The following is a 25,333-nucleotide window of genomic DNA, read 5'->3' as shown; positions in this document are numbered from 1 at the left end:
AATTGAACTTGAGGTGTCAGTTTACACAGATAAAGCATCGGGCTAATGTGCAGTGGTAATTCTTCCTCTTGTTCTCTCTGTCTCTCCACCATCATCTGCCCAAGCCACCTGAGCTAGTAAAACTAAAGCAAGCACACACACTATTTCCTTTTGTTTGTGATCACTCATATTCTAAGGAGGTTCAAAACTTTCCAGCTCAAATCGCAAAAATATCTCTCGGCACATGACACAGAACAGTTTATTTTTGTTCTTCTTCCTCCTCCTTTGTACAGAGTCAAGTTTCCAGACAGCTGCTTTATCATCTCCCTTTCGTCCTGCTTTATCTCACGGTTAATTAAGACTCTGAAGCTATTGACTAAAGCAAGAGGCTTGTACAAAGAAAATGGCAAAAACGGGCATGGAGACTTACTTTAATGAGCCCCAACTAGGTAGCCTTGTTGAAAGTGTCTATTTGCTATGACAAAATACTGTACCATATGTTCCCCAAAATAACTTGATTTTTTGAAATTTGTAGATTAATTCCATTTTAACTTTAAACTAGTATTGAGCTCTCAAACTCTTTTGTCTGAATTCCTTCTGTTGGCAAATATTCAATAAGGTCGATACCTTGTATAATACAAAGCACTTATACATATGTATGTAATGGGACAGTTATGTGGACTTTGTGATGATTAAGTGATTTAGTATATACATCATTCACAATATGTCATCACTAGCAATAATGAAGAGGGACATGGTTTCATTTCTGGACTTCTATGTGAAAGATAAATACCATAACCCAAGAGCTATATTGCTTTTTTTTCTTCTACATTTTCATGAAACAAGTTACTCATTTAGATACTGAGTCAAAATTCTGTTTTATTGCAGTAGCTGTCATAAAACACTAGGGAAGTGACTCATCGTTAAACAGTAATGCTTATCCCTGTCAGCAGCTCATTAGCATGATTAAATTGACACTAATGTGGTAATTACCATGAATTGTCAATTTCTATCAAACCGTCTTCTCTCAGCACCAAAAATTGGGGATATTTGTGAAATTGCAGAGGAAAGAAGATAGCCAAATTAGCAAAACCAGCTATGTACTGCCTTCACTACCAGACAATAATGGCAAAAGTGTTTGGAATAAAAATGATGGTGATGATAGATAATATTTATTAAATAATTGCTCTTTGCCAAGCATTAAACAAATGTTTTACGTATATAGTAGGTCCTCAGCATCATCAATAGGTTCTTGGAAATTGCAACTTTAAGCAAAATGTAGTATAATAAAACCAAAATTCCTAGGCTAATTGATATGAACAAGAGTTAAGTTCCTAAGGCCTATTTCTGCACATAAAAACATCACCAAACTTCTAAATCAAGACCCAAAACACTTCTAATATTAAACATTGAAATAAATGTGAGCTATACATAAACTTAAGAGAGATTAATAAAAACAAGTAAGCTTATTTCAGTTCAGGGTTGTGGGTGGCCAGGACCTATCCTGGCAGCTTAAGGCACAAGATGGAAACCCCCCCTGAACAGGATGCCATTCTATTGTAAGATTTTCCCCCCTAGCGCCTCCCCCCACTACCCCACAACACACACACACACACACACACACACACACACACACACACTCACACTCTCACACTGGGACAATTAGACATGCCAATTCATCTAATGTGCACACCTTTGGGATGAGGAAGCCAGAGTACCTGGAGAAACTCAAACAGTCATGAGAAGAGAAACATGCCTACCCCACACAGACTGTGGCCCCAGTCATGAATTGACATTTTCTCATTAACGTTATAATGAAATAATATTGAATACAATAACCTTATTGGAAAATCTCATTTACTGCCTTTCCTAGCCCTATAAAGTATGTACTACTATTAATACCATTTCAAGAGGATAAAACTGAGACTTAGAGACGATGTAAATTGCCCAAGATCACACAGTCATGAGTAGCAGAGCTAGAATTCAGACCCCAGTCATCTGAATGAAAAGTCCATGTGCTTAGTAGTTCAACTCTATTCCTGGGTTTCTCAGCCCCAGCACTGCTGAAACACATGGCCAGATAATTCTTTGCTGTGAGGGTCTGCCCTGTAGGACTGCAGGATGCGTAGCAGTTTAGCAGCATCCCTGGCCTCTGCCCACTAGATGTCAGTAGCGCCTTCTCTCCCAGGTCCCCTCCGTTACTTGTGGCAGCCAAAAATGACTCAAGACATTGCCAAATGTCCTTCAGGAAGCAAATTGACACTCCCCCCAGATTAAAAACCACTGTTCTACAATAATCTTTCTTTATGCTGATTATGTAACATCATGTAATTAACTGAGAAATATCATTTTAATGGTGACCACATCTTTTATTAAATATTGAATTAGTCTATACTTAAAATATTGCTTTTAACTTTTTTATAAAGAAAATGTTATATTTAAGAACCTCAAAAAATCAGGCGCTTTGAAATCTATTCCTTCGGTTTGTATTGAATATAAAAGTAGCCTTCATCCTAGAAAAAATAAGCAGGAAGTGTTTTATATTGCAAAGACTGTTAAGTTTCCTCTTGAAAATATGTTGCCATTTTTTTCACCTGGTATACTTCAGAAGATAAAATGGAGACATGTCAGTAACAGATTTAACAGTGAAAGAGTTTATTTGATTACTGTCTACAGACATGGCCTCAATTACAATCAAATCAAATAAAACTGCATGCATACATATCTGAAAATGAAAATAAATTCATTAGTCATTTTTAAAATTCAGAATTCTATTATTTTCCTGAAATATCTATAAATCAAAATTTACTAAGGCTTTGGTTTTGTTCTTTTTAAAATATATACTTAAATATATATTAAAAGCAAGTATTTTGCTATGTCAACCTACATATCATTCACCAAATATTTAAGTGCCTACCCTTATGTTAACTACTTTAGGAAATATATAAAAATTAAAATCTGCATTCCTGAGGAAATTATCTTAAAAACAAGTCATATATACATAAAAAGCCTTACAAAAAAAAAAAGACAGTGTAAAGCAACTAGTAAGGTGTTTTAGATAATTCACATTAAAGAAAAACATACCCACACACATACAACACGCAAGTTAAGGGAGATAGTAAAATTCATTTAATAGGCATGGTATATATAAATAATTTGCCACAGGTTTTGCATTTTAAGAATCCACATGAAAAATTACAATATGCATGGACTAGAAGCAATGTATATCAGACAAAAACATCCTAGAGATGTTCAGGTTGTCATGCTTTCACAAATCAATTTTTTCCAAATCTTTTTAGGGTTTGGGGAGAAATTTTTGGTTAAAACTGAACACTCTATCCATGTTTTTGACTATTCAATTATTCCTTCTCACCAAGAAACATAATTTCCTACAAATTCCATAAAGTTTTCAGTTAATGATGTTTGGTTTATATTTATCAAGAAATGTTTTACTCCTTACCATAAAAATAGAATTAAAAACACACCTGGCTAAATAAATCCAACAGAGAACAGTGGGTTTTGCTGGGTTCATAGAGACAGTGATATGTATTCAAGTGACCATACATTCTCAACCTTTTCCTTGGGTGCAATTTGGAAGTAATCTGCCTTTTAATGATCTACACTGGACATCACGGTTGCAATCCAAGTGAGTAGCATCACAGCAAAACTATCTAACACGCACATATTGCTTAGGGCTGCAGTGGTACCATGGTTACGACCAGAGCAAACATCTCAGGAAAGGAGAGCCACTGTCTTTCAATGTGCAGAAATCCAGTACTTTTGATAGTTTACGAGCTTTCATTTTTCTTCACTTCGGGGCTTTCCAATTGGTCTTGCGTTGTTTCTTCATCTTTTTTTTTTACATCTAAAAAAATAAATAATTTTTATTTATATATAGAGTATACTGAAATATATTTTGTATTATATCGGAATAAAACAGTTGGTTTTTCCTTTATGCACATTAGTCATTTTCTACTTGATTAGGACATACCTTTGTCATCGGTCCAGACATGGGAACTACAGGAAGACAAGACAGACTCCAGCTTTTTGTTTTTATTAGCATTGGAATCTATTCATTTGTAAATTCTTAATAATATTTGTACTTAGCTAATGAAGAATAATAAGCCTTAAATCTACTTCTTTATAGCTTTGTTAATAAAACATTGTCTATGCCATCTACCTTTAAAAATATATTTTTTGTTTATTCTTTAATATCATTTATTCCAAATGATTTAAAGAACATATAAAAGAGTAATAATCAGATAATAATTTCTCTAGTGACCAAAATAAAATGGTGAAGACTACTAACAATCCTACAGCGTATTTGTTCTTTTCCTTAACTAAGTAATGTCAACAAATATTAAGGTTTTGTGTGTATATTTAGGTATATAAACTTTAATTTGGCCTTTTATATTAACAAGTAACTTCTCTATCTCGCTAGTTGAGGGAGATTCTTCAACAGCTACATCATGTTCTGATAATTGTACACTAGCCCCACCCCCACCATTACCTGTGGTTTCACCTTCTGTGGTATTACTCGCATGTAGTTAACCACAGTATAAAAATACTAAATGGAAAAATTCTGTAAGTTTTAAATTGCACGTTGTCCTGAGTAGTGTGATGAAATCTCATGCTATCCTACTCCTTCCACCTGGGACATGAGTCACACCTTAGTCTAGCGTCTCCACGCTACACACATTCCCTGCCTGTTAGATCACATCGACTCTTGCTTTGTCACAGGGCTTGTGTTCAGGCAACCTTTATTTTACTTAATGCCCCAAATGCATTCACACAACTTTTATTACAGTACGTTGTTGTAATCGTCCTTTTTTGTTATTGTTGTTTTTGATATCCTACTGTGCCTAATTTATAAATTAGACTCTGTCACAAGTATGTATGCTAGGAAAAAACGGTATATGTAGGGTTTGGTACTATCTGCAGTTTCAGGCATTCACTGCGGGTCTTGGAATGTATATCCTGCACATAATGGTAAGCTAATATATGACATTTTCAAACTTAAAAGGTCAAAAACATTATATGAGTTTTTATTTCTCTTTTCTTTTTATTTCTTCCACCTTCATTTCACCATATAATAGTTTATGTGTATACTTTTTTACTTTTACTTGTAGTGTCTCATATGAGAAATTCAATGACCTTTGGAAAAAGATGGTATAACCATGGAACTCTGGGATCTGACCACAGCCTTTGGCCTAACTGTGTTTCACAGGGATCAAACCAGGAACACTTGTAACTTTACCAAATAATAAATAACCTCCTGAGGCAAAGAACCAATAGCCCTCCTCTGGGGCTCCCATGAATATGGAAGATGTGCAGAAGCTTAGCAATCACTTGGAACTAAAATTATCTTTAACATCTATGAATGTTTTTAAATGAAGGGACTTTTAAAAACTTTGTTAAAAATATCATTGTATTTACTTTCAGATGACTAAATTCTGGAAGAACTATATGTAAGAAATGAGGAGAGAGAACCAAAATTTTCCTTTATTGGTTTGACAGTTGTTCTTTTTCTTAATTCAACTTTCCTACTGGTTGAAGAATGATCACCTTTTATACAAATTCCTTAAAGGTTTCATCTCTAGTTGATAATAAATTTATTCTTAGAGGAATAGAGTTATAGAATACTGCAGTGAAGGAGAAATTCCCAAAGTGATTTGTCAATAGATGACAGAAGGAAAATTATTTCATTTCTGAATACTTCTCAATAAATTTTGTAAGCTCATCAAGGGAAGAGACCGTATTTGTTCACCTTTTATTCTCAATCACTAGCACTGTGTATCCAATGAATTATAAATGTTCACTTTCCATGTACACACCATGAGATAAAAAAGAACAATTGCCCACTTTCAGAAAGCCTGAAAAATCTACTTAACCTTAAATAACAGCTGAGAGGTTTTAGTAAACAGTGAGAAAAAAAAAGAGCATGTATAACTAATTAAAAGGAAGATTGTTCCAGAAGAAAGGATTGATTAAGAAGAGAGAAGTGCTGCTGCTGATGATTTTAAGAGAATTGTACTGTTACCTTCTTTTACAGAGAGGGCCTCCAGTTTGAGGGGCAACTCTGAAGTTTCACCGGTCACAGCTGGGTCCTGGATGTCTATAATGGCATTCCGGCGGCCAGCCCTTGCTGAAGATGCAAAATCATTGCCCATAGACTCCACATCAGTCATTTCTGATGATTCTGTCCTCATTGCAACATCTGCAAATAGAATGTGCACATGAAGAAGAGGATAAACCTATTCTGAGGTAAATATGCTCACAATGGTGTCTAAAAGGCATGGTTTGATCAAAAATAAAACAGGCTTGAGAACCTAATCATTGATCCCACCCTGCATCCATGTCCACCGTTACAGTCCTGGAGCTTTCATTTGCACATTCTCACATTAGCTGAATAGAACAGGAAGTTCTCAGTGTGAGCCAGATTGCTATAAATAACCCCTGAGCCAAAAGAGCCACTTGGATGCTTTAGGGTGCTGTAATCTCTTGCCTTTTGTTCTGTTTTTTCTATGAATGGATCAGACAAATGAGGGTTTGGAAGAAAATGAAAACTGACTTGTTTGGTCACTGCCTTAGAGGCTCTGCCTGCCAGTATTTGCTTGTGGTACTTGTTCAGGCTGAAACCAAATCGCTGTAATTTGTGGAGACCAAACAAAACACATGCTGTTGCTACTCCTTAGAAATAAGAAATTCAACTTGATCTTAAAGGCCCCCCCCCCACCCCAGTGACAGCTGTGTATTTCTATTTGTTCTCATCTCAGACCTAATTTTCAATACTGCATGTTCATATTGGGGAGAGTAGGGCCCGTTTTACCTTTTGTCACCTTCCAATGGATATGGTAATTACTAGTGCTTTCCTAAGAAAGCTTTATCTTTCTAGCAATTATCTGTCTCTATGAAAGGATTCTCAAGAGCTCATTCACTATACAGGGAGGGAGGTAGCAGATATTGCTTATCCTAAGGCTAACCCTCTTTCATATGATGTCTTTTAATGAATCTTTCCTAAGAAGTCAACACTGGAAAGTATTGCAAAAGAAGCAGGATCAGGAGCAAGCATTACTGAGAACCTATTAAGCGGTAGGCTCTCAGCTGGGGACTGAGAGTTCAGAGGAATGATATATTTTCCATATTTAGGGGGCTTGCACTCTCGAAGGGGAGAAAAAGAAATACATGCATAGATAATATCATGATATAGAATGTGCGGAGTATGAACCAAGGTAAGGAAAAGATCATCACTGGTGGCTCTTGGGGGCAGAAATACATGAAACTTGGCCTAGACAAAGTAAACCAAACTTCTCACTATAGTTGAAAGGGATCCTTTTCCAACAAGTTACCTATAATTCATAAGATGCTAAAAGTGAAGAGAAATAGTCATAAAGCATGGTGCATTTGATATTAGAAATGCAACTTTTTGGCTCACAGAACCCAAGACATGCACGTTGAACATGGTGTGGGCCACGGGAGGCCAGGAGCAGTCTAGGCTACTTCTCCAGATATTTTCAACTTTCTAGGAAACATGGAAAATTTGAGAAAATACTACATTTTTAGATGCAATTTTGGAATCAATTAGACTTATAACTTCTTAGTACTTGCCAAATACCTGGCATTGGCAGACAGCAAAAAAGTAATTAAAGAACACTGGGTTATTAGTCAAAACAACAACAACAACAACAACAACGAGAAACTCATAGGCTTGCAAGGTGATAATTGGTTAATCCATTTAATTTCTCTGAGTCATGGTTACTCTCCTATACAATGGGTATAAAAATAATCTGATTCACAGTATTCTTGTGAAGAATCAGTGAAATAAAGGATATACAAACTCTTTGTAACTATGAAACCAAATGGTTGGTTATTGGCATTTTTATACATGTCTCATTAAGTTTTATTTTCTCTACCACTCTCTTATGTATTCCCTTTAATCCAAACAAGAAATATCTTTCTACTGGAAGACCTCTTGAGTTTTCTAAGGGGAAAACCAGCATTTATTAAATATAGCATTAACATTCTCATATCTATTATCTCATTTAAACTTCCCACTAATCCTATGAGGTAGTGAGAAATAACACTCACTATATGGATGTGGAAGTTAGGGCTTAGAGAGGTAAGTGAGGTATTTAAAGTTGTTCAGCTGCTAATTTAACAAGCAAGTTTGCAAATCCAGTTTCAGTTCACTCTGAAAGCAAGATGACATGGATTACCACAAAATTAACTCTCCAGATCTCTGTGATATGTTTATACAACCATACAATAGCTAATTTAGATTCTGCCCTTCATTACTTTTTAAATAGAGGGAAATTATCTGTTTATCTATCTATCTATCTATCTATCTATCATCTATCTATCTATCTACCTACCTATCTACCTACCTACCTACCTATCTATATCTAAATATATGTATAATGAACGTTTGGTTATTGTGAGCACCCTCATGATACATGAATTTCGATAAAAGATATCTTCTCTACTTGTGAGATTTCTAGCTTGTAAGAAGTGCCTACATCGGTTTGGAAATGGACCCCATTTACAGGCCTCCACTCTGTCCTCAGACAATTAATATCACATCAGAAGCCATGACCATGATCAAGTGTTTATTTCTGTGAAGCATCTTCCTGTATAACTACAAATAAGTTAACTATGCTAAGCATGGAGAAGCGGCTCCACAAATACCTTATTACTGGCCTGATAGTCTAAAATCTTAAAATTGAAGAAATGATAAGTATAAAAATATTAAGGTAAATAATTAAATGCTATATATTTTATGTTAAATAAAATGGATAAACTTTTTTTTTTTTTTTTTTTTTTTTAGTAAGATGGGATATGTCAAAGGAGTATGGGGTAAGTATGTGTGTGTTAAAAGAAAACTTCCAAAAAGTGGCCTGTTGAGTAGGCCATTAATTTAGAAGAAGAATTTCAGGGATTCCAGTTTATTTTAAAGATTCTTTGCTGCTGGCTGCTATTTTGGAAGTTTTTGCTTTTGCTTTTATTTTATGATTTCAGGCATATTCTAAATTAGTTCTTTTTTATTGATGTTAGAAAACAAGCTTTTCACGAAACTAAAAGTTTGTCAAAGTTATACTCATTAACTACCACTTAATGATGAAGAACAGAACTGGATACATAGGGATGCCAAGAAACAGGCTGTTTTACTCTGGAGTTTTATTTACTTAGTCATTTCTCAACTTGACACCTTTTTCCTTACAGAGCCTGCAATGACACTGAGTGACGGGGTGTTATGCTCCACCAGAAGACAGACAATTTACCCAGCTCAGCCTCACAGGGCCATGGGGAGAGGGAGCTTTCTACATTCATTATGGAATGTATTGGCTACTTAGAGATGGCTAGCAGGAAGCAGGAAGGAGCATCTGAACCCACAGGGTGATTCTCTCTCTCTCTCTCTCTCTCTCTCTCTCTCTCTCTCTCTCTTTCCATTCCCTTCCCTTTCTTTCTTTCCTTTCTTTCTTTCTTTCTTTCTTTCCTTTCTTTCTTTCTTTCTTTCTTTCTTTCTTTCTTTCTTTCTTTCTTTCTTTCTTTCTTTCTTTCTTTCTTTCTTTCTTTTATGATATATAATACCTACAGGGTGATTCTTATCTGGGCTCTTTTAATTCCCTGGTGAGGAAGTCTATCTCAGCATTGGAAATTATCTGCAAGCCTATAAAAAATGGTTGAATAACTATGTATATTATAGAATATTATACAGCAATTGTAAAGAATGTGTCAAATCTAGTTAGATCCACCTACAGAGATGTATCCATGACACATTGTGAAATATAGCAAGTTTAAAAAGCAATATTTACAGTGTGGGGGGGGAGGAGAAAAAGTAACAAATATAATGTGTTTCAACTTTGTAAAAAGAACAAAAATCTTTGTTGCGAATGTAAGAGAGAACAAGAAGAATATTAACCATTTTGTGTTCCTCCTTATGTATTTTAACTTGTAATAATAAGCACATATCGCTTCTGTAATTTGGAAGAGTTAAAACATATTCACCTAGCAAAATTATGAACGCTCAGTCATTCTAGCACAGAAAAGCTCTAAAAATAACATTTTGATAATTTAACTCAAAATTGCATATCTTTAAGTGAAAGTCCCTCTGTCCTCCAAATAGCCATTTTACTTATCATCATTATCCTGTGTAACGATGATTGTTTATGCTTGATTTATTAAAGGAATGAAATATGAGAATTGCTCTCTTCAAATGCTTTGTGACATTTAAAAAATATATAACCTATAGACAAATGAGGAAACACTGCTAAGAAAAACAAAAGAGATTAACTTACTGGTTCTTTTAATTTCCTGGGCTTAAAAAGCTAATTGTTCATGTTTGCTAACCAAGGCAGCTGACTCACGAGGACCTCTTCCTTTTTCTTTTAGCAGAGAAATCCGGATGAGTTCTGCTTTATCAACTGTGGCTGCTTACAGAAGCTGAAACCATTTGAACATTTGGAAATTTTACATAAGTCCTTGCATGCCCACAGCAACATAATGCGATTTACAGGCCTGGGACACACTTCCATTGCAATTGAAAATAAACAATTTTTCAGGATGCCGTTAAAAGACTAATACATAATCATATATCTACACACATGCCAGTATCTTTCCAGTCTCTGAAACACTGAAAATGCAACACCAGCACCGCTGACACAAGGACAAAGATGTTTAAGCTAAAAAGGCGTATGAAAAATAATCAACAATCAGCTTCCAGTGGGCTCAAAAGAGCCTGCCAAGAAAAGAGTATGTTAGTATGTTATAAGCATACCCAGAAACAGAAGCTTTTGCAACCTCGCCCCCCTCCCACCCCCATCCCCACCCCAACTGGCTCAAGCTTCCTCACTTGAAGCTGAGCCTGTAAGGAAGTGAATACCTTCTTTTCTAACTTCTGGCTCCATCTCCTACAGTAAAACCACTCCCCATTCTGCATGTAGGATTTGAAATAAACTTCTTACCCACTATATCAGTTCTCTGGAAGTATGGGTCAAGCTATCTGAAAAAAAAGAGAAGAAAAAATACTTAGAGTGCCAAATAAAAAAAGGACAACAGGCATTTTGGAAAGTCAGTGTTTTTCCTGGCCAGAGCTCAGAAAAAGACAGAGATATACCCTGCTCTCAGCTGATGACCAAACGCCTCACCTGTCTCTCTCTGGCTTTTGGTATCTTCATATCTTATGCTAGCTTTCTTTAGTTATCTGCCTATATATTGTTATTTTGTATTTTCTGTCTGGAACATATAAACTTTTTTCAAACAAGACAAAAAAACTGTAACAATTGCCTCTTAACGTGGACCAATAGAAACGGATAATTATTTATTTATCCAGTCAATATTCACCTTGTTTCTACTAAATTATTGTCAGACCCTGTGCTGCGCCCACAAACTACAAGGAAGAACCCACAATCTGGTGAGATTACACATATTCTGATTTTTTTCAGTTACCTTTTAATTTACCTTGAACTCAAATCCTATTCTTTGAAAATTAAGTAAAAATATCTACCTCTGAAATGTGAATTCTTTAACATGCCATCTATGTGCCTAAGTATCAAGACCATTTTAGGCTAAACAGAGCGTACATGAAATGTGTACACATGTCTAAAAATTATATTTTTTAACTTAGAGAACCCACATATGGTGTTTCTGTGCCTCAAATATAAGCCAAAGAAAATTCTATCTTTTGTCTGTTGACACACATTTTTTTTTTATGCTTAGGTTCTTACTTGATATTGATTTAAACAAACCCTTCAACATATAATTGGTAGGTACATGACAGCTATTTTTGCCACAGAAAAATGTTCAGAGTTTAAACTTATGAAATTCAAAATGCAAAGCCAATTGATTTTCCCATAATCTTCCAGGTACAGTAATGAACAAATTCAAATATTTGTCCAGCACAGTGATACTTGTTATATGAAGTGTGTGTGTGTTATGTATAGCGAGCAGTATCTAGGACACATTGATATTTTCAGTTCTCCTTTAGATGACCATAATTCTAAACGGTTATAAGCTACAGCAGTGTTATATCTTATATAGTTTTGGCCTTTCACCTCCCACTTTTTTATTTCTATCTTTCTGAGTGATCAGAATTGAGAGGATTTAGCATGAATTAGAAGGAACCATTCTTACGCTTTTTTTTTTCTTGTTACCTTAACCCTTGCTTCGACCCCTTCATTCTCATTTATTTCTCACAGTATCCTTTGAATCAGTGACTCAAATATCATTGTGCTCTTATTTTTTTAAACTACTTGAGCTTAATTAAGGAAGTATTTGGATTCAATTTAAAAAGTTTTTAACATCAACTCTGTGCAAAACACCGTGCTAGAAGTACCGTGGGATCTGCCACAGGACTTCCCCTGCCACACCTGGAAAGCTAGGAAGGCTGCATGCCAGGCAGCTCCCCTCACGCGCGAAGGCTGAGCACAGATGAGGGAGAAAATGGGACAGGGTCGCCCAGGAACACAGCATGTGAGTGGGGTCTGGAGAAGGTGTCAGCAAAATTGCAGTGAGAAACTGCTCTCAGTCACCTACTCCTCACCATTGCTCTTTTCTAAGCGCTTTGGATACAAACTGTCCCTAGATTTCAAAAGGGACACAAAGACTATCCAAGCTCACAAAAGCCCAAGAACTGATTTTAAATTAGTGAGAAAATGATATAATTTTGAGGTTCATATGGCCTCCCACCTCAGAATGAACACAGCCTGTCTGTGCAGGGGTTTTTAAAATGCAAGTCCTGAGAAGTCGGTTCCCTTTTTGATGAGACCCTGCTTTTAAAATGCCAAGTGACTTTTGATGACATCAGTAAGAAGGAGAGAAGGGGAAGTTAACTCTGACCAGTGTGGTCACAGTAGACATGGTTTTATATCCTTCTGCCTGGTACATGGACTGGAATGTAGCTGCCTAACAAATTTCATTAATACATGTTGAACCTGAGGAAAGAGTGAAGATAAAATAGAGTCATTTCAACCAAGCTGCTAAGATTAACATTATGAAGGTAGAGACACAAGGAAAGACTCCATTCTTGTTCTGCCTTGCCTGGAAACTTAAACTTTTTTGGACTTTCCAGTCCTGCAGCAATGCCTGGATACACATATGGACCTCTGATTGCCCCCTGAGGGAATCACATATATATCCACCTGACATCTATTATTCAGACCACCGGGACATGACCGGGCCTCCTGGACATGACCAGACCTCCTAGCACCCATCTTCTGAAATCTCTGGTATTCGTCATTCTGACTGCTTGACATCTAATAACCATCGTGGACTGATACTAGGTAGGGGGCTAAGAATGCAGGACTGATTATTCTCAAAAATGTAATTAAAAAACATTTTTTCTTAATTCACTCGATGTAATTTACATAACTTCTGATTTTATTTATTTGACCCTTTTTACCCCATCTACCTCTCCCTCCCTTCCCCTCCATACCCTCTGGTAACCACTAGTCTATTGTCCATGTTTATGAGTCTCTGTTTGTTTGTCCTGTTCATTTGTTGCTTTTAGGTTTATATCCCACATATAAGTGATATGTGGTTTTCAAATTTTTCTGTCTGGCTTATTTAGCTTAGCATGATTATCTCGAGGTCCATCCAGGTTGTGGCAAGTGGCAGTATTTCAGCTCTTATGGCTGAGTAATATTCCATTGTATATATGTACCACAGCTTCCTTAGCCAATCATCTATTGTAAAACACTTCGGTTGCTTCCATGTCCTGGCCGTGTCAAGAATATAATTTTACTCTAAGAACTTTAAAATTTTTTTTCTCCTTTGGAATAGTTCTGGCTTTTTGCCTAGTTATGTTTCCAGTTTGCAAACTTTAAGAATAAATCTCTATCATTCATTTCTAGCAATGCTTCCAGACTCCTTTTAAGCTTGTTCGACAAATTAATACCTGATTCCTATAAATTATAAACAGGCAAACATAGTCAGTAAAAGTACTTTTAATTATTGATATCCTTAATCAAAACTGAAAGTTTAATTATTAAATGTTAACATGAATTTTATGTTAACACTGAAATAGCTTTGGAGATAGGATATAGACTAGTGGCAAATACAATGCCTTACAGGCGTGCATGACATTGATTGTCATATACAGAGATTGTCATATGCAGAGTGGTAGTTACTGCAAAAACTCTTACAGAAACACCCTCACCCAGGGCATCTGGATAGTTACACTGACCCTCTCTGGATCATAAACATTAAACTCCACACAGACTTGGCACCTAGTCATTACATGCGATTCATCAGCTTTCCCCTGTATAATATGCAATTCTTTAACACTTTAAATAAAACAGCTCCTATAGTTTTAACTTATTCAGCTAATCTTCTTTGCCATTTTCATTCTCAACAAAGGGAAAAATAAAGCCCCTTTTCTCTGAGCTTATTTTCTTTGCCTATGATGATTATTGCAAGTGATACACCTACAACAAAAGAGCCCTGTAATTACTCTTCCAGCATAAAGGTAATGTAAAGCAATAGCTTAAGCATAGACACTTTAAATTGCATGCTTTTATTTCGGGGAACATTTATAACATATATGCTCATCTGTTTTCAAAAGGAAAAGTGTAGTGTGATACAAAACAATAGAACTAATTTTACTAACAAACATAATTTAAACATATAAATGTGTACCATATCCATCAAAGCAATTACTTTAGAAAGCTACATGTTTATTCCACCTCTCAAAATATTTTTGTGACTCCATCAGTGCAACTAACTTTATGTTCACATACAATATAATGGTAGAATAATACTGTTTTTAAGACATTAGGTGGAGATTCTGGGAAACATGGTAGAGTGAGAAGTCCTCAGATCTCTCCCCTTGAAACAACGATAAGCTAAACATCTAAAACTGAACAAAAAACACCCAAACCTCACACCACTACTATGAGCATGGGATCTGTGCATATGAGCTACCACAGGTTAGAATCTCAGGTGTTGGACAGTGAGCTGGGAGAAATAAAGAAGCTGCCTCTCGCAGCCTCTGGAGATCTCTCCAGAAGGAGAGAGAGGATTGAAGGTGCAGCAACTTCCCTGAAGAGCCCTGCCTGAAAGTGCTGCGAGTTCTACACAGCCAGCAGCAAGGCCCAGTCAGCAGAGCAGAAAGCAGAGACGTGGGTCAGGACCGCAGAGAAATAACAGTTGATTTTTACCAGCCCCAGTTGCAAAACCAAGGCTGAGCTGCATCCTCTAACCCCAACCCAGAATGCCCCTCCCCCGATGCCCTCCAAGACTGAACACCGCAGAGCCCCAGGGGAATCTGAGCTAACGTTGCTGAGACTATCACTGACACTGACAGTGACTGAAACTGAGGGTAGCGAGCATGATTAAATATCTACAAGAAAATTGAAAAGGCATTATTTAGGCTATATATAAAGCAGGGATCCAAGAAGCTTAGATATCACCTACTGGAAACCAAAAGAAAAGCACCTTCTTTGCAACAGGCTAAAGAGAGATCTTTATATAATAAATCTTCTTTCTGGAAAAACAATAGAATACACTTCCATTAATGCCCAGGTGGAGAAATGGTCCATTAAACACCATGAACAACCAAGGGGGCAAGGCATCTCAGAAAGAAAAAGAGAAATCTCCAGAAAATAAGCTTACAGACATAGAAATATTCGACTTATATGACAGAGAATTCAGGATAGTACTTCTGAAAAAACAGAAGAGTTCCAAAATGAGCCATATCAACAATTTCAGGGATTGGAAAACAACTAGATGAGCAGAGCAAGGAGATTGAAACCCTCAAAGAGAATTGAGTAGACCTTCTGGAGATAACAACAACAACAACACACACACACACACACACACACACACACACACACACACACACTGCAAGAGTTGAAAAATGAAATATTAAGCTTGGGGAATAGAGTTGACCAAATGGAGGAAAGGATCAGTGACATCAAAGACAGAAATCTAGAAATAAATCAGAAGGAAGAAGAGAGAAACTAAAGAATAAAAAATAATGAAAGAAAAATACGAGAACTAGCTGATACCATCAGGAGAGGAAACATAAGAATAATAAGCATTACTGAAGGCAAGGAAAAGGAGCAGGGATCAGAGAGAATTTTCAGACAAATAGTGGACAAGAATTTTCCAAATCTAAGAAATGAGCTGGAGCTTGGAATTCAAGAAGTTAACAGAACGCCCAATTATCTCAATCCAAAAAGGCTTTCACAAAGACACATTGTATTGACGTTATCAAAAATCAATGAGAAAGAGATTTCTCAGGGCAGCCAGGAAGAAGAAAATGGTCACTTATAAAGGAAAACCATTAGATTATCATTGGACTTCTCAGCACAGACCTTACAAGCCAGAAAGGAATGGAATCAAATATTTAAACTATTAAGCGAAAGGAACTACCAACCTAGAATAATGTATACAGCTAAGCTCTCCTCTAGATACGAATGAGAATTAAGATCTTTCCAGACGTACTAAAATTGAGGAAATTCTCCACTACGAGGCCTGTACTATAGGAAATACTGAAAGGGGTCAACTCACCTAAAACAAAATGACAAAAAAATCTATATATATACATAATTAGGAGTAAAGTGACTATCAGGCAATAGAAGCAGAGGAGTACAATCCTTACTAAAAACAGGGCATTATAAGCTTAAATAATAAAAAGAGAATTGCTATAGCAAGATAGTAATGAATGTTCAGCATACAAAGGAACAAACTAAGATAACAATGCTGAAAAGGGGAGGATTCAAAGATCCGAATTCACAAAGGGGAATGGAGATAAGGTATGTGCAGAAGAAAACAGATGACTGTATATATAATTCTCCTTTTCATATTAGTAATGGTAACCACAGGCCAAAGATTCACAACTGACGTATATAACATAAAACAAGAAGAACCAGAGGGAAAACCCACAAAGCCAACCAAAATTTAAAAACAAAAACAAAAACAAAACAAAACAAAACAAAAAAAACAGAAACGCAAGGACAAGGAAGCAATGGAAATACCAAGCTACCAGAAAGCAAAAGATAAAATGGCTATAAGAAGACCTTATATTTCAATAATTACCCTAAATGTAATTGGATTGAACTCACCAATAAAAAGGCACAGAGTTGCAGATTGGATCAAAAAAAACAAAACAAAACAAAACAAAACCCTACCATATGTTGTCTCCAGAAGACACATCTCAGTTCTAAAGACAAATATAGACTCAAAGTGAAAGGGTGGAAAATGATATTTCAAGCAAATGGCAATCAGAGAAAAGTGGGAGTAGCAGTACTAATATCAGATGAAATAGACTTCAAAATAAAAAAGATAAAGAAAGATACTGAGGGATGCTTCATAATGATAAAGGGAATCATGCACCAAGAAGACATAACACTTATTAATAGCTACGCTCTCAATCAGGGAGACTTGAAATATGTAAATCAATTACTAACAGAACTAAAGGGAGAAACATACCAAAACACTATCGTAGTAGGGGACCTAAATACCCCACTGCCAGATATGAACAAATCATCCAAACAGAAAATCAATAAGGAAATAATATCCTTAAATGACACATTAGACCAACTAGACATAATTGGCATTTACAGAGCCTTCCATTCCAAAACAGCTGCTTCTACATTCTTCTCTAGTGCACATAGAACGTTCTCAAGAATCAACCACATATTGGGACACTGAAATAGCCTCAACAAAATAAGAGGGTTGAAATCATATCAACCATATTCTCTGATCATAATGCTTTGAAACTAGAGGTCAACTACAAAAAAGAAATCAAGAAGAACCACAAATACACAGAGATTAAACAACATGCTATTGAAGAATAACTATGTCAGGGAAGAAATAAAAAGAGATCAAAAGATACATAGAAACAAATGATAATGATACCACAATGTAACAAAACTTTTGGGACATGGCAAAAGTGGTCATAAGAAGAAAGTTCATATTATTACAGGCCTATCTCCAAAAACAAGAACGAGCCCAAATAAACAACCTATTGCTTCATCTTAAAAAACTAGAAAAGGAAGAAAAAATGAAGCCTAAAGGCAGCGGAAGGAAAGAAATCATCAAAATTAGAGCAGAAATAAATGAAATTGGAAACAAAAAAAAAGATAGAAAAGATAAATGCAACCAAGAGCTGGTTCTTTCAGAAGGTTAACAAAATTGGCAAACTCCTGGCTATACTCACTCAAGAAAAAAGAGAAAGGACACAAACAAAATCAGGGATGAAAGAGGGGAAATTACGACTGACATTGCAGAAATACAAAGGATCATGCAAGAATGCTATGAAAAAAGTATATAACACCAAATTTAATAACCTAGAAGAAATGGACCAATACTTAGCAAAATGCAATCTTCCTAGACTGACTCAAGAAGATCTGGAAAATATAAATAGACCAATCAGCAGTATGAAAATTGAAACAATAATCAAAAACCTACCAAAAAGCAAAAGTCCAGGACCAGATGGCTTCACCAGTGAATTGTACCAAACATTTAAAGAAGATTTAGTACCTAGTCTCCTCAAACTCTTCAAAAAAATTGAAGAGGAGGCAATACTTCCCAATTCATTTTATGAAGCCAATATTACTCTGATACCATAACCTGGTAAAGATAACACACACACAAAATAACTACAGACCAATATCTCTCATGAACACAGATGCAAAATTCTTAAATAAGATACTGGTGAACTGAATACAGCAACATATTAAAACGATTACATACCACGATCAAGTGGGCTTCATCCCAGGGCCACAGGGATAGTTCAACATATGCAAATAATTAATGTGATATACCACATAAACAAATTAAAAAATAAGAATCATATGATCATATCAATAGATGCAGGAAAAGCCTTCGACAAGATACAACATCCATTTATGATCAAAACATTTAATAAAATCGGTATAGAAGGAAAGTACCTTAACATAATAAAGGCCATCTATGATAAACCCTCAGCCAACATTATACTTAATGGTGAAAAACTAAAAACCTTCCATCTAAGATTGGGAACAAGGCAAGGCTGTCCACTATCACCACTCTTATTCAATATAACATTGAGGATCCTAGGAAGTACAATCAGGCAAGAGAAAGATATAAAAGGCATCCAAATAGGAAATAAAGAAGTCAAACTGTTACTATTTGTGGATGACATGATTTCCTATATAGAAAACCCTAAAGACTCCACAAGAATACTGCTAGAAACATTAAGTGAATACAGTAAAGTCTCTGAATACAAAATCAATGTTCAAAAATGTATAGCGTTCCTATACTCTAATAATGAAGCGTCAGAAAAAGAAGTGGAAAAAATAATTCCTTTTGCAATTGCAACAAAAAGAATAAAATACCTAGGAATAAATTTAACAAAACATGTGAAAGACCTATATAATGAAAACTACAAGACCCTATTAAAAGAAATTGAAGAAGATACAAAGAAATGGAAAGATATTCCGTGTTCTTGGACTGAAGAATCAAGATAGTTAAAATGACCACATTATCTAAAGCATTAGAGAGATTTAATGCAATCCCCCATCAAAATTCCATCAGCATTTTTTAAAGAAATAGAACAAAAAATAATCAGATTTGCATGGAAGCACAAAAGACCCCAAATTGCCAAAGACATCCTGAGGAAAAAAAAAAAAAAAATGAGGCTGGAATCATCACTCTGCCTGACTTCAAATTATACTACAAAGCAACAGTAACCAAAACAGCATGGTACTGGCAGCAAAACAGACACATAGACCAGTGGAACAGAATCGAGAGGCCAGAGTAAACCCATATTTATATGGGCAAATAATTTTTGACAAAAAAGCCAGAAGTATACAGTGGGGAAAAGAAAGTCTCTTCAGTAAATGGGGAAATTGGAAGGCCACCTGCAAAAAAATGAAACTAGAATGTTGTCTATTACCGCACTCCAAAATTAATTCAGAATGGACTAATGACCTGAATATAAGACTGGAATCAATAAAATGCCTAGAAGAAAACATAGGAACTAAACTCAAGAACCCTGGACTTAAAGAGGATTTTTTATGAAATTGACCTCAAAGGCAAGGGAAGTAAAATCAAAAATAAATGAATGGGACTACATCAAACTAAAAAGCTTCTGCTCAGCAAAATAAATCATCAACAAGGTAAAGAGACAACCATCTGAATGGGAAAATGTATTTGCAAGCAACACCTCTGATAAAGGTCTAATATCCAAAATATACAAAGAACTTATATGACTCAATAACGACAAAAAGACAAATGATCCAATCAAAAAATGGGCAGAGGACGTGGACAGACACTTCTCCCTAGAAGACATACAAATGGCCAACAAATATATGAAAAGATGCTCAACATCGCTAGCTATTAGGGAAATACAAATCAAAAACATAATGAGATACCATCTCACACCTGTTAAAATAACTATAATCAACAGAACAAGTAATAACAAATATTGTAGAGGATATGAAGAAAAAGGAGCCCTCATACACTGCTGGTGGGACTGCAAATTAATACAGCCACTATAGAAAACAGTATGGAAGTTCCTCAGAAAACTAATAATTGAGCTACCAGATGATCCAGCAATCCCTGTACTGGGTATTTACCCCAAAGACTTGAAAATCCATATCCAAAAAGATATTTGCACACTGATTCTTTTCAAGTCTTCTTAAATAATTTAGATTTACATATATTCAGTAAAAAAGTATTTCAAGTGAAGAGTTCAAAGCAGAACTTTGAGCAATGACAAAACTGAACTACATTAACACATCCTTGGGATGCTGGCCCTTAAACTAGTCTTCAGGCTTGTTAAACAGTCCATATGGGGAAACCAAGTTTGGTCGACTAAAAGTGAACATTCTGGAAGGTGAATTCCTCATTAACTTCCAATACACCCATGATTTCCAGCATGACTTCTCTGTTAATTAAATTTCCACATTTACCAAAAGTAGGATTAATATTACTTGCTTTACTACCTTGGAATCAAGCAAACTAATGGATATAAATGTGCTTGGTTAACAAGCATGCAAATGAAGTTTGTTCAGAATTAGTCATAATGATTTACAGGCACTGTAATAGATTATCATTATAAACATCAATCATCCTGTTAAATTCAGGTATGGTGGCTCTAGAGATAGCCTCTGACATTGTGTTAAAAGACAAAAAGAGATTAATATGGAGATACTGCTAGAAACTTGGTGTTGAGGAAAAAAAAAGAGCATTAAGAAAAAAATAACTTAGAACGCCTTATACACATGCACACACAAATACCTCAAACTTGGCTACCTTTTTGCATCATCTCTTCCAGATAAGCCATCTGTCACAGAAGATCACATCTCTTACATGGTTCATCAAAGTTTCTCCCTAAAGGTGAAACTTTCATATACTTTCAGCAATAAACTATGTTGAAGTGTTTCTTTAATAGTTAAAAGGAGACTGACATTCTCTAGAGTAATAACATAGTGACGTATATGGTGAGGAAAGAAGAATCACGAAATATGGGAGAGAACTCTGCTTTCTCAGTCAGGCTCGCCCTGACCAAACCATTTAAAATAATGTCTTCTCCCTGTAGCTCCCAATATCCCTTACCCAGCTGTACGTTTTCCCTAAGATTTAGTAGTTTTAACACATATTATAACTTATTATGATTACACTATTTTTACTGTCTCCCTTCTTCCACTAGAACGTAACTTCCACAAAAGCAGAGGTTTCTGTAGACTGTTTCACTGATGTATTAGTAGTACTAAAGGCCATGCCTGGCACTCATTTAGTAGGTACTCTGTAAAATTTGTTTACTGAATGAAACAATTATTGTTCCATTTTTCTTTTTCAAAATGAATTTCTGTTTGCGTATGAAAATGATATATTCTCATTATTGGAAAAAAGTTACAATTCTGAAAGGCATAAAGAGGAAAAAATAACTGCCTTATATTCCTTATATTCCATTATCTAGTGACAGCACTGTTATAATTCTGGTACATATCCTTACAGAATTTTTTGAGGGCTCACATGTACAAGTATATCACGTACATACCTTACATGTGCGTATATATATATATATATATACATATATACATATATATATATATATATATATATATTTTAAACGCCTACAGCACCTGGTATTCCTAAGTGGTGTCCCATCTAAGTACTAACCAGGCACGACACTGCTTAGCTTCCGGGATCAGAAGAGATCGGGCACTTTCAGGGTGGCGTGACCATAAACCACATGTACATATTTTGAAGCTAGATTATAGTCATTTTATATCATTGCATTACATATTAAAATATAATCTTTTGTAGGCTAATATAATTCTGAATTTTTAACGAAGATTTTGAAAAATGAAAATTTTCTAGAAAGTTAACATTTTAGGATATAGAATGACTATGTAAAATATGCATAGCCAAAGGCCAAATGCAATGGCAAAAGTAAGGAACATGGATAAGGGCTGAAATCATTCACAAACCTTTTCTTAATTAAATTGAATAAAGGCAATGTGTAGATAAGATGCTTTTTTAAAAAGGTGTACAACTTTAAAAGTTCCAGTAATTTTTTTCTTCTATTTTATTAATTTAAAGAAAAAATATTTGAGATGTTCTTCATCCCTTTATGAATAAATTTAATTTTCAGCTCTTTTTTTTCTTCCACCTGAGGAAAAGGAGGGAATGATTGAGCTTTTTCAAGCTCTGCTTTGTTTTCTAAGTTCTCTTCAATACTTTATTTTTCTTTGCAGGAGAAGAAATCATTTTAGTGTTTCATCAAGCACAAAATTCAATCAAAATCACAGTAGCAAAAATTTTAAAGTTGATTTGAGAATTTTCTGGGTCATATAGGCAAAAAATTTTCCAACCAAATAGCAATTAACTTCAGAGAAGTCATACCACTGAAATATTTTTGTTCATAAAATTATGTATATTGGCATTAACCTACAATTAAGTAAGTTGAAGTAAAATTAATTATATGAATGCATTTAACTTTTACAGATTCCTTTTGTAAAAATAAGAAATTCTGTTACCATATTTAATATTATATAGGTTGAATAGAAAAAAGAGACAATGAAAAATGATATGTGAAATATATTCAATAGACATAGCAAATAAAAAGGAAGTTCAAAACCAGAGTATACATATAATACTAATTTAAAAAATATATACATAGAAAAATATGTTAAGGAAAATATACAAAAATTTTAACAGTAGTTCTTTCTTGGTAGTGTTATAAATTAGTTTTATTTTCCTCTCTGACCTTTAAACTTATTGTTTTCCAATATTCTATAATGAAGTTTTTATATATGAAAAATAGTATTAAACATGTGTTGAGTACACACTGTTCTAAAAAACTTTAATAAGAATTAGCTCATGCAATTCTGCACTCTAGGGAAGTCATTACTTTATTTCTTTTAAAGGTGAGGAAACTGAGGGTCATAAAAATGAAATGGTTTAGTTAGAACAATCCAGTTACAAGTAAAGAGATGTGACCACAACCCATTTCATCTGACACCTCATTCATTGCTCCTTCTATCACATCTCACCACATATCTGTTGAAAGGATTCAGTCTTCATTCAACCGATTGTTATTAACATCTACTACATCCTTCATTCAGGGTCAGAATCTGAAGGAATAGTGCCAAATAAGACTAACTACCGTGATGGAGAGAGTGGAGACACACACACACAAAAAGGATAATGTATGGTCTTTACTCCGAAAGTATGTGTGATCTAATTTTACAATGAAATACATGCATATTAAAGAAAATGTAAAAATAACATAAGATATATTCAATAAATGGTATAAATGAAAAATGCTATAAAAATGTAGACAGGAAATGGTTATTGAATTTGGAGGCAATAAAGAGAGACGTCACAGAAGCTGTAGAACATACATTGGGCCTGAATATTTGGAAGGGATTTATAAAAGTAGAAAGAATGAAAAGTCTTAGAATCCAGAAAAATACCTTGAGCTGAATCATTAAAATGGGAGTGTAAAAGGCAAGATCCAAATAAAGGAAAAGGAAACATCTAGATGTAATCGAATGCAATATCACATAGAATTGGAAAAATAAGTTGGACCATGGTCATAACTGGAACCCAAATTACAAAGAAAATAAATGCTATTAAAAAGGAATTGTATTTCTTCCTGTGAGCACTGGGGCACCGTGAATAATTTGTCACACAGTAAAAGTGTATATAAGATGCATCGTCTGAAAGTAGAGACACGAAGGAGGATCATTAAAAGTCTATTAACAAGGGAAATTTTGTAAGCAAATCCACCATAATAAGAGTAACAAGCTGATTACAAAATTTATAGGTAAATGCAAAAGACCAAGAATAGCTTCTTATTTAAAAAGGAAGGAAAAAGGTAAAAGGACTTACACTAGCAGATGTAATGATTCATAATAAAGTTTGAGGACCTAATACTTTCAGATATGAAACTAATTTCAGAGTATTAGTAATTAAGATAGTATGGTATTCTTCAAAGACAGACTAAAAAAAAAAAAGAATAAAATAGAGATTCCAGAAACAGACACATTTACATATGACACCTTGATTTGCGAAAAAAAGGGTATAACTTCTAATGTGGTCACTGAACTATTATTGCTGGTGGTCTTGGAAAATTCATAGAGAAAAATCTAGATATCAATGAGAAGACTGCCAACCATGGGGAAAAAAAAACATGGAAAGCATATTTATGACTAAATTCTAGAACTATTAAATAAATAGCTTCAAGTTATAGTGTCTTCCCTTAAATTTTATATTTATTTTCAAAATTAAACATTGAAAGAACAATGTTTAACCTCCACTTGATTTCAATAACTGTTAAAAGTTTGCTATATTTAACTTCTTTCTCTAAACACACACAAACATACACACATACTCTCACACAATTTTAGTTCAATCATTTGAAAACGAGCTACTGATAATATAATCCTTCATATCTACTTTAGCATATATCTCTTAAAAACTACACTCTTCTATATATCTATAATATTATTATATTTACAAAACATTCTTTTTGGCATTTTGTAATTTTCCCCTGGAGTACAGCCTTTAGAAATTCCTTTGGGTAATTATTGTTTTTTTCCTATGTCCAAAAAGATCTATTTTATCTTCATTCTTGCAAGATATATTACTCTAGGTTTATGTTATCTTCTACAAGCATGTTACAATACTATTCTACTTTCTCCAATTTTTGTTAAGAAGTTTCCTGATTGTGATGGTTAATTCTATGTGTCAACTTTACCAGGCCACTGGGTGCCCAAGTATTTGCTTAAACATTGTTCTGGGTGTGTCTGTGAGGGTATTTTAATCAATAGATGAAATAGAACAGATTGGCCTTCCGAGTGTGGATGGGGCATCAGCCAGTCCACTGAAGGCCTGAATGAAGGAAAAGGCTGAGCAAGGT

The 25,333-nt window shown here is 34.9% G+C and overlaps 1 protein-coding gene, 1 long non-coding RNA gene and 1 pseudogene across 7 annotated transcripts in view; 1 reads left to right on the top strand and 2 right to left on the bottom strand.

The window, feature by feature from the left end:
- Nucleotides 1-10,860, top strand: part of LOC107515345 — a 33,988-nt gene extending 23,128 nt beyond the window's left edge. The window contains exons 2-5 of the long non-coding RNA XR_004951008.1: nucleotides 6,032-6,243; nucleotides 8,804-8,832; nucleotides 9,199-9,372; nucleotides 10,369-10,860. This is a non-coding gene — a long non-coding RNA (uncharacterized LOC107515345). The remainder of the gene's footprint in view (nucleotides 1-6,031; nucleotides 6,244-8,803; nucleotides 8,833-9,198; nucleotides 9,373-10,368) is intronic.
- Nucleotides 2,423-25,333, bottom strand: part of PKIB (cAMP-dependent protein kinase inhibitor beta) — a 93,343-nt gene continuing 70,432 nt past the window's right edge. For 2 of the 6 annotated variants that reach the window (XM_016154024.2, XM_016154031.2), the window contains 3 exons: nucleotides 10,941-10,978; nucleotides 6,020-6,196; nucleotides 2,423-3,844 (listed from right to left, as the gene is read on the bottom strand). In XM_016154024.2, coding sequence (XP_016009510.1) covers nucleotides 3,768-3,844; nucleotides 6,020-6,188 — 246 coding nt within the window. In that variant the 5' untranslated portion in view covers nucleotides 6,189-6,196; nucleotides 10,941-10,978 and the 3' untranslated portion in view covers nucleotides 2,423-3,767. Of the gene's footprint in view, nucleotides 3,845-6,019; nucleotides 6,197-6,308; nucleotides 8,742-10,858; nucleotides 10,979-25,333 lie in introns of those variants that run through there. The other 4 variants (XM_016154001.2, XM_036221424.1, XM_016154044.2 and 1 more) reach the window with 4 other exon arrangements.
- LOC118605023 lies at nucleotides 22,038-22,156 on the bottom strand (annotated as a pseudogene).

The sequence above is a fragment of the Rousettus aegyptiacus genome, unplaced genomic scaffold, assembly GCF_014176215.1.
Source record: "Rousettus aegyptiacus isolate mRouAeg1 unplaced genomic scaffold, mRouAeg1.p scaffold_m13_p_1, whole genome shotgun sequence".
In the NCBI taxonomy this organism is placed as follows: Eukaryota; Metazoa; Chordata; class Mammalia; order Chiroptera; family Pteropodidae; genus Rousettus; species Rousettus aegyptiacus.
The sequence above is the reverse complement of the archived record's forward strand: the minus strand, read 5'-3'. Positions and strand labels throughout refer to the sequence as shown.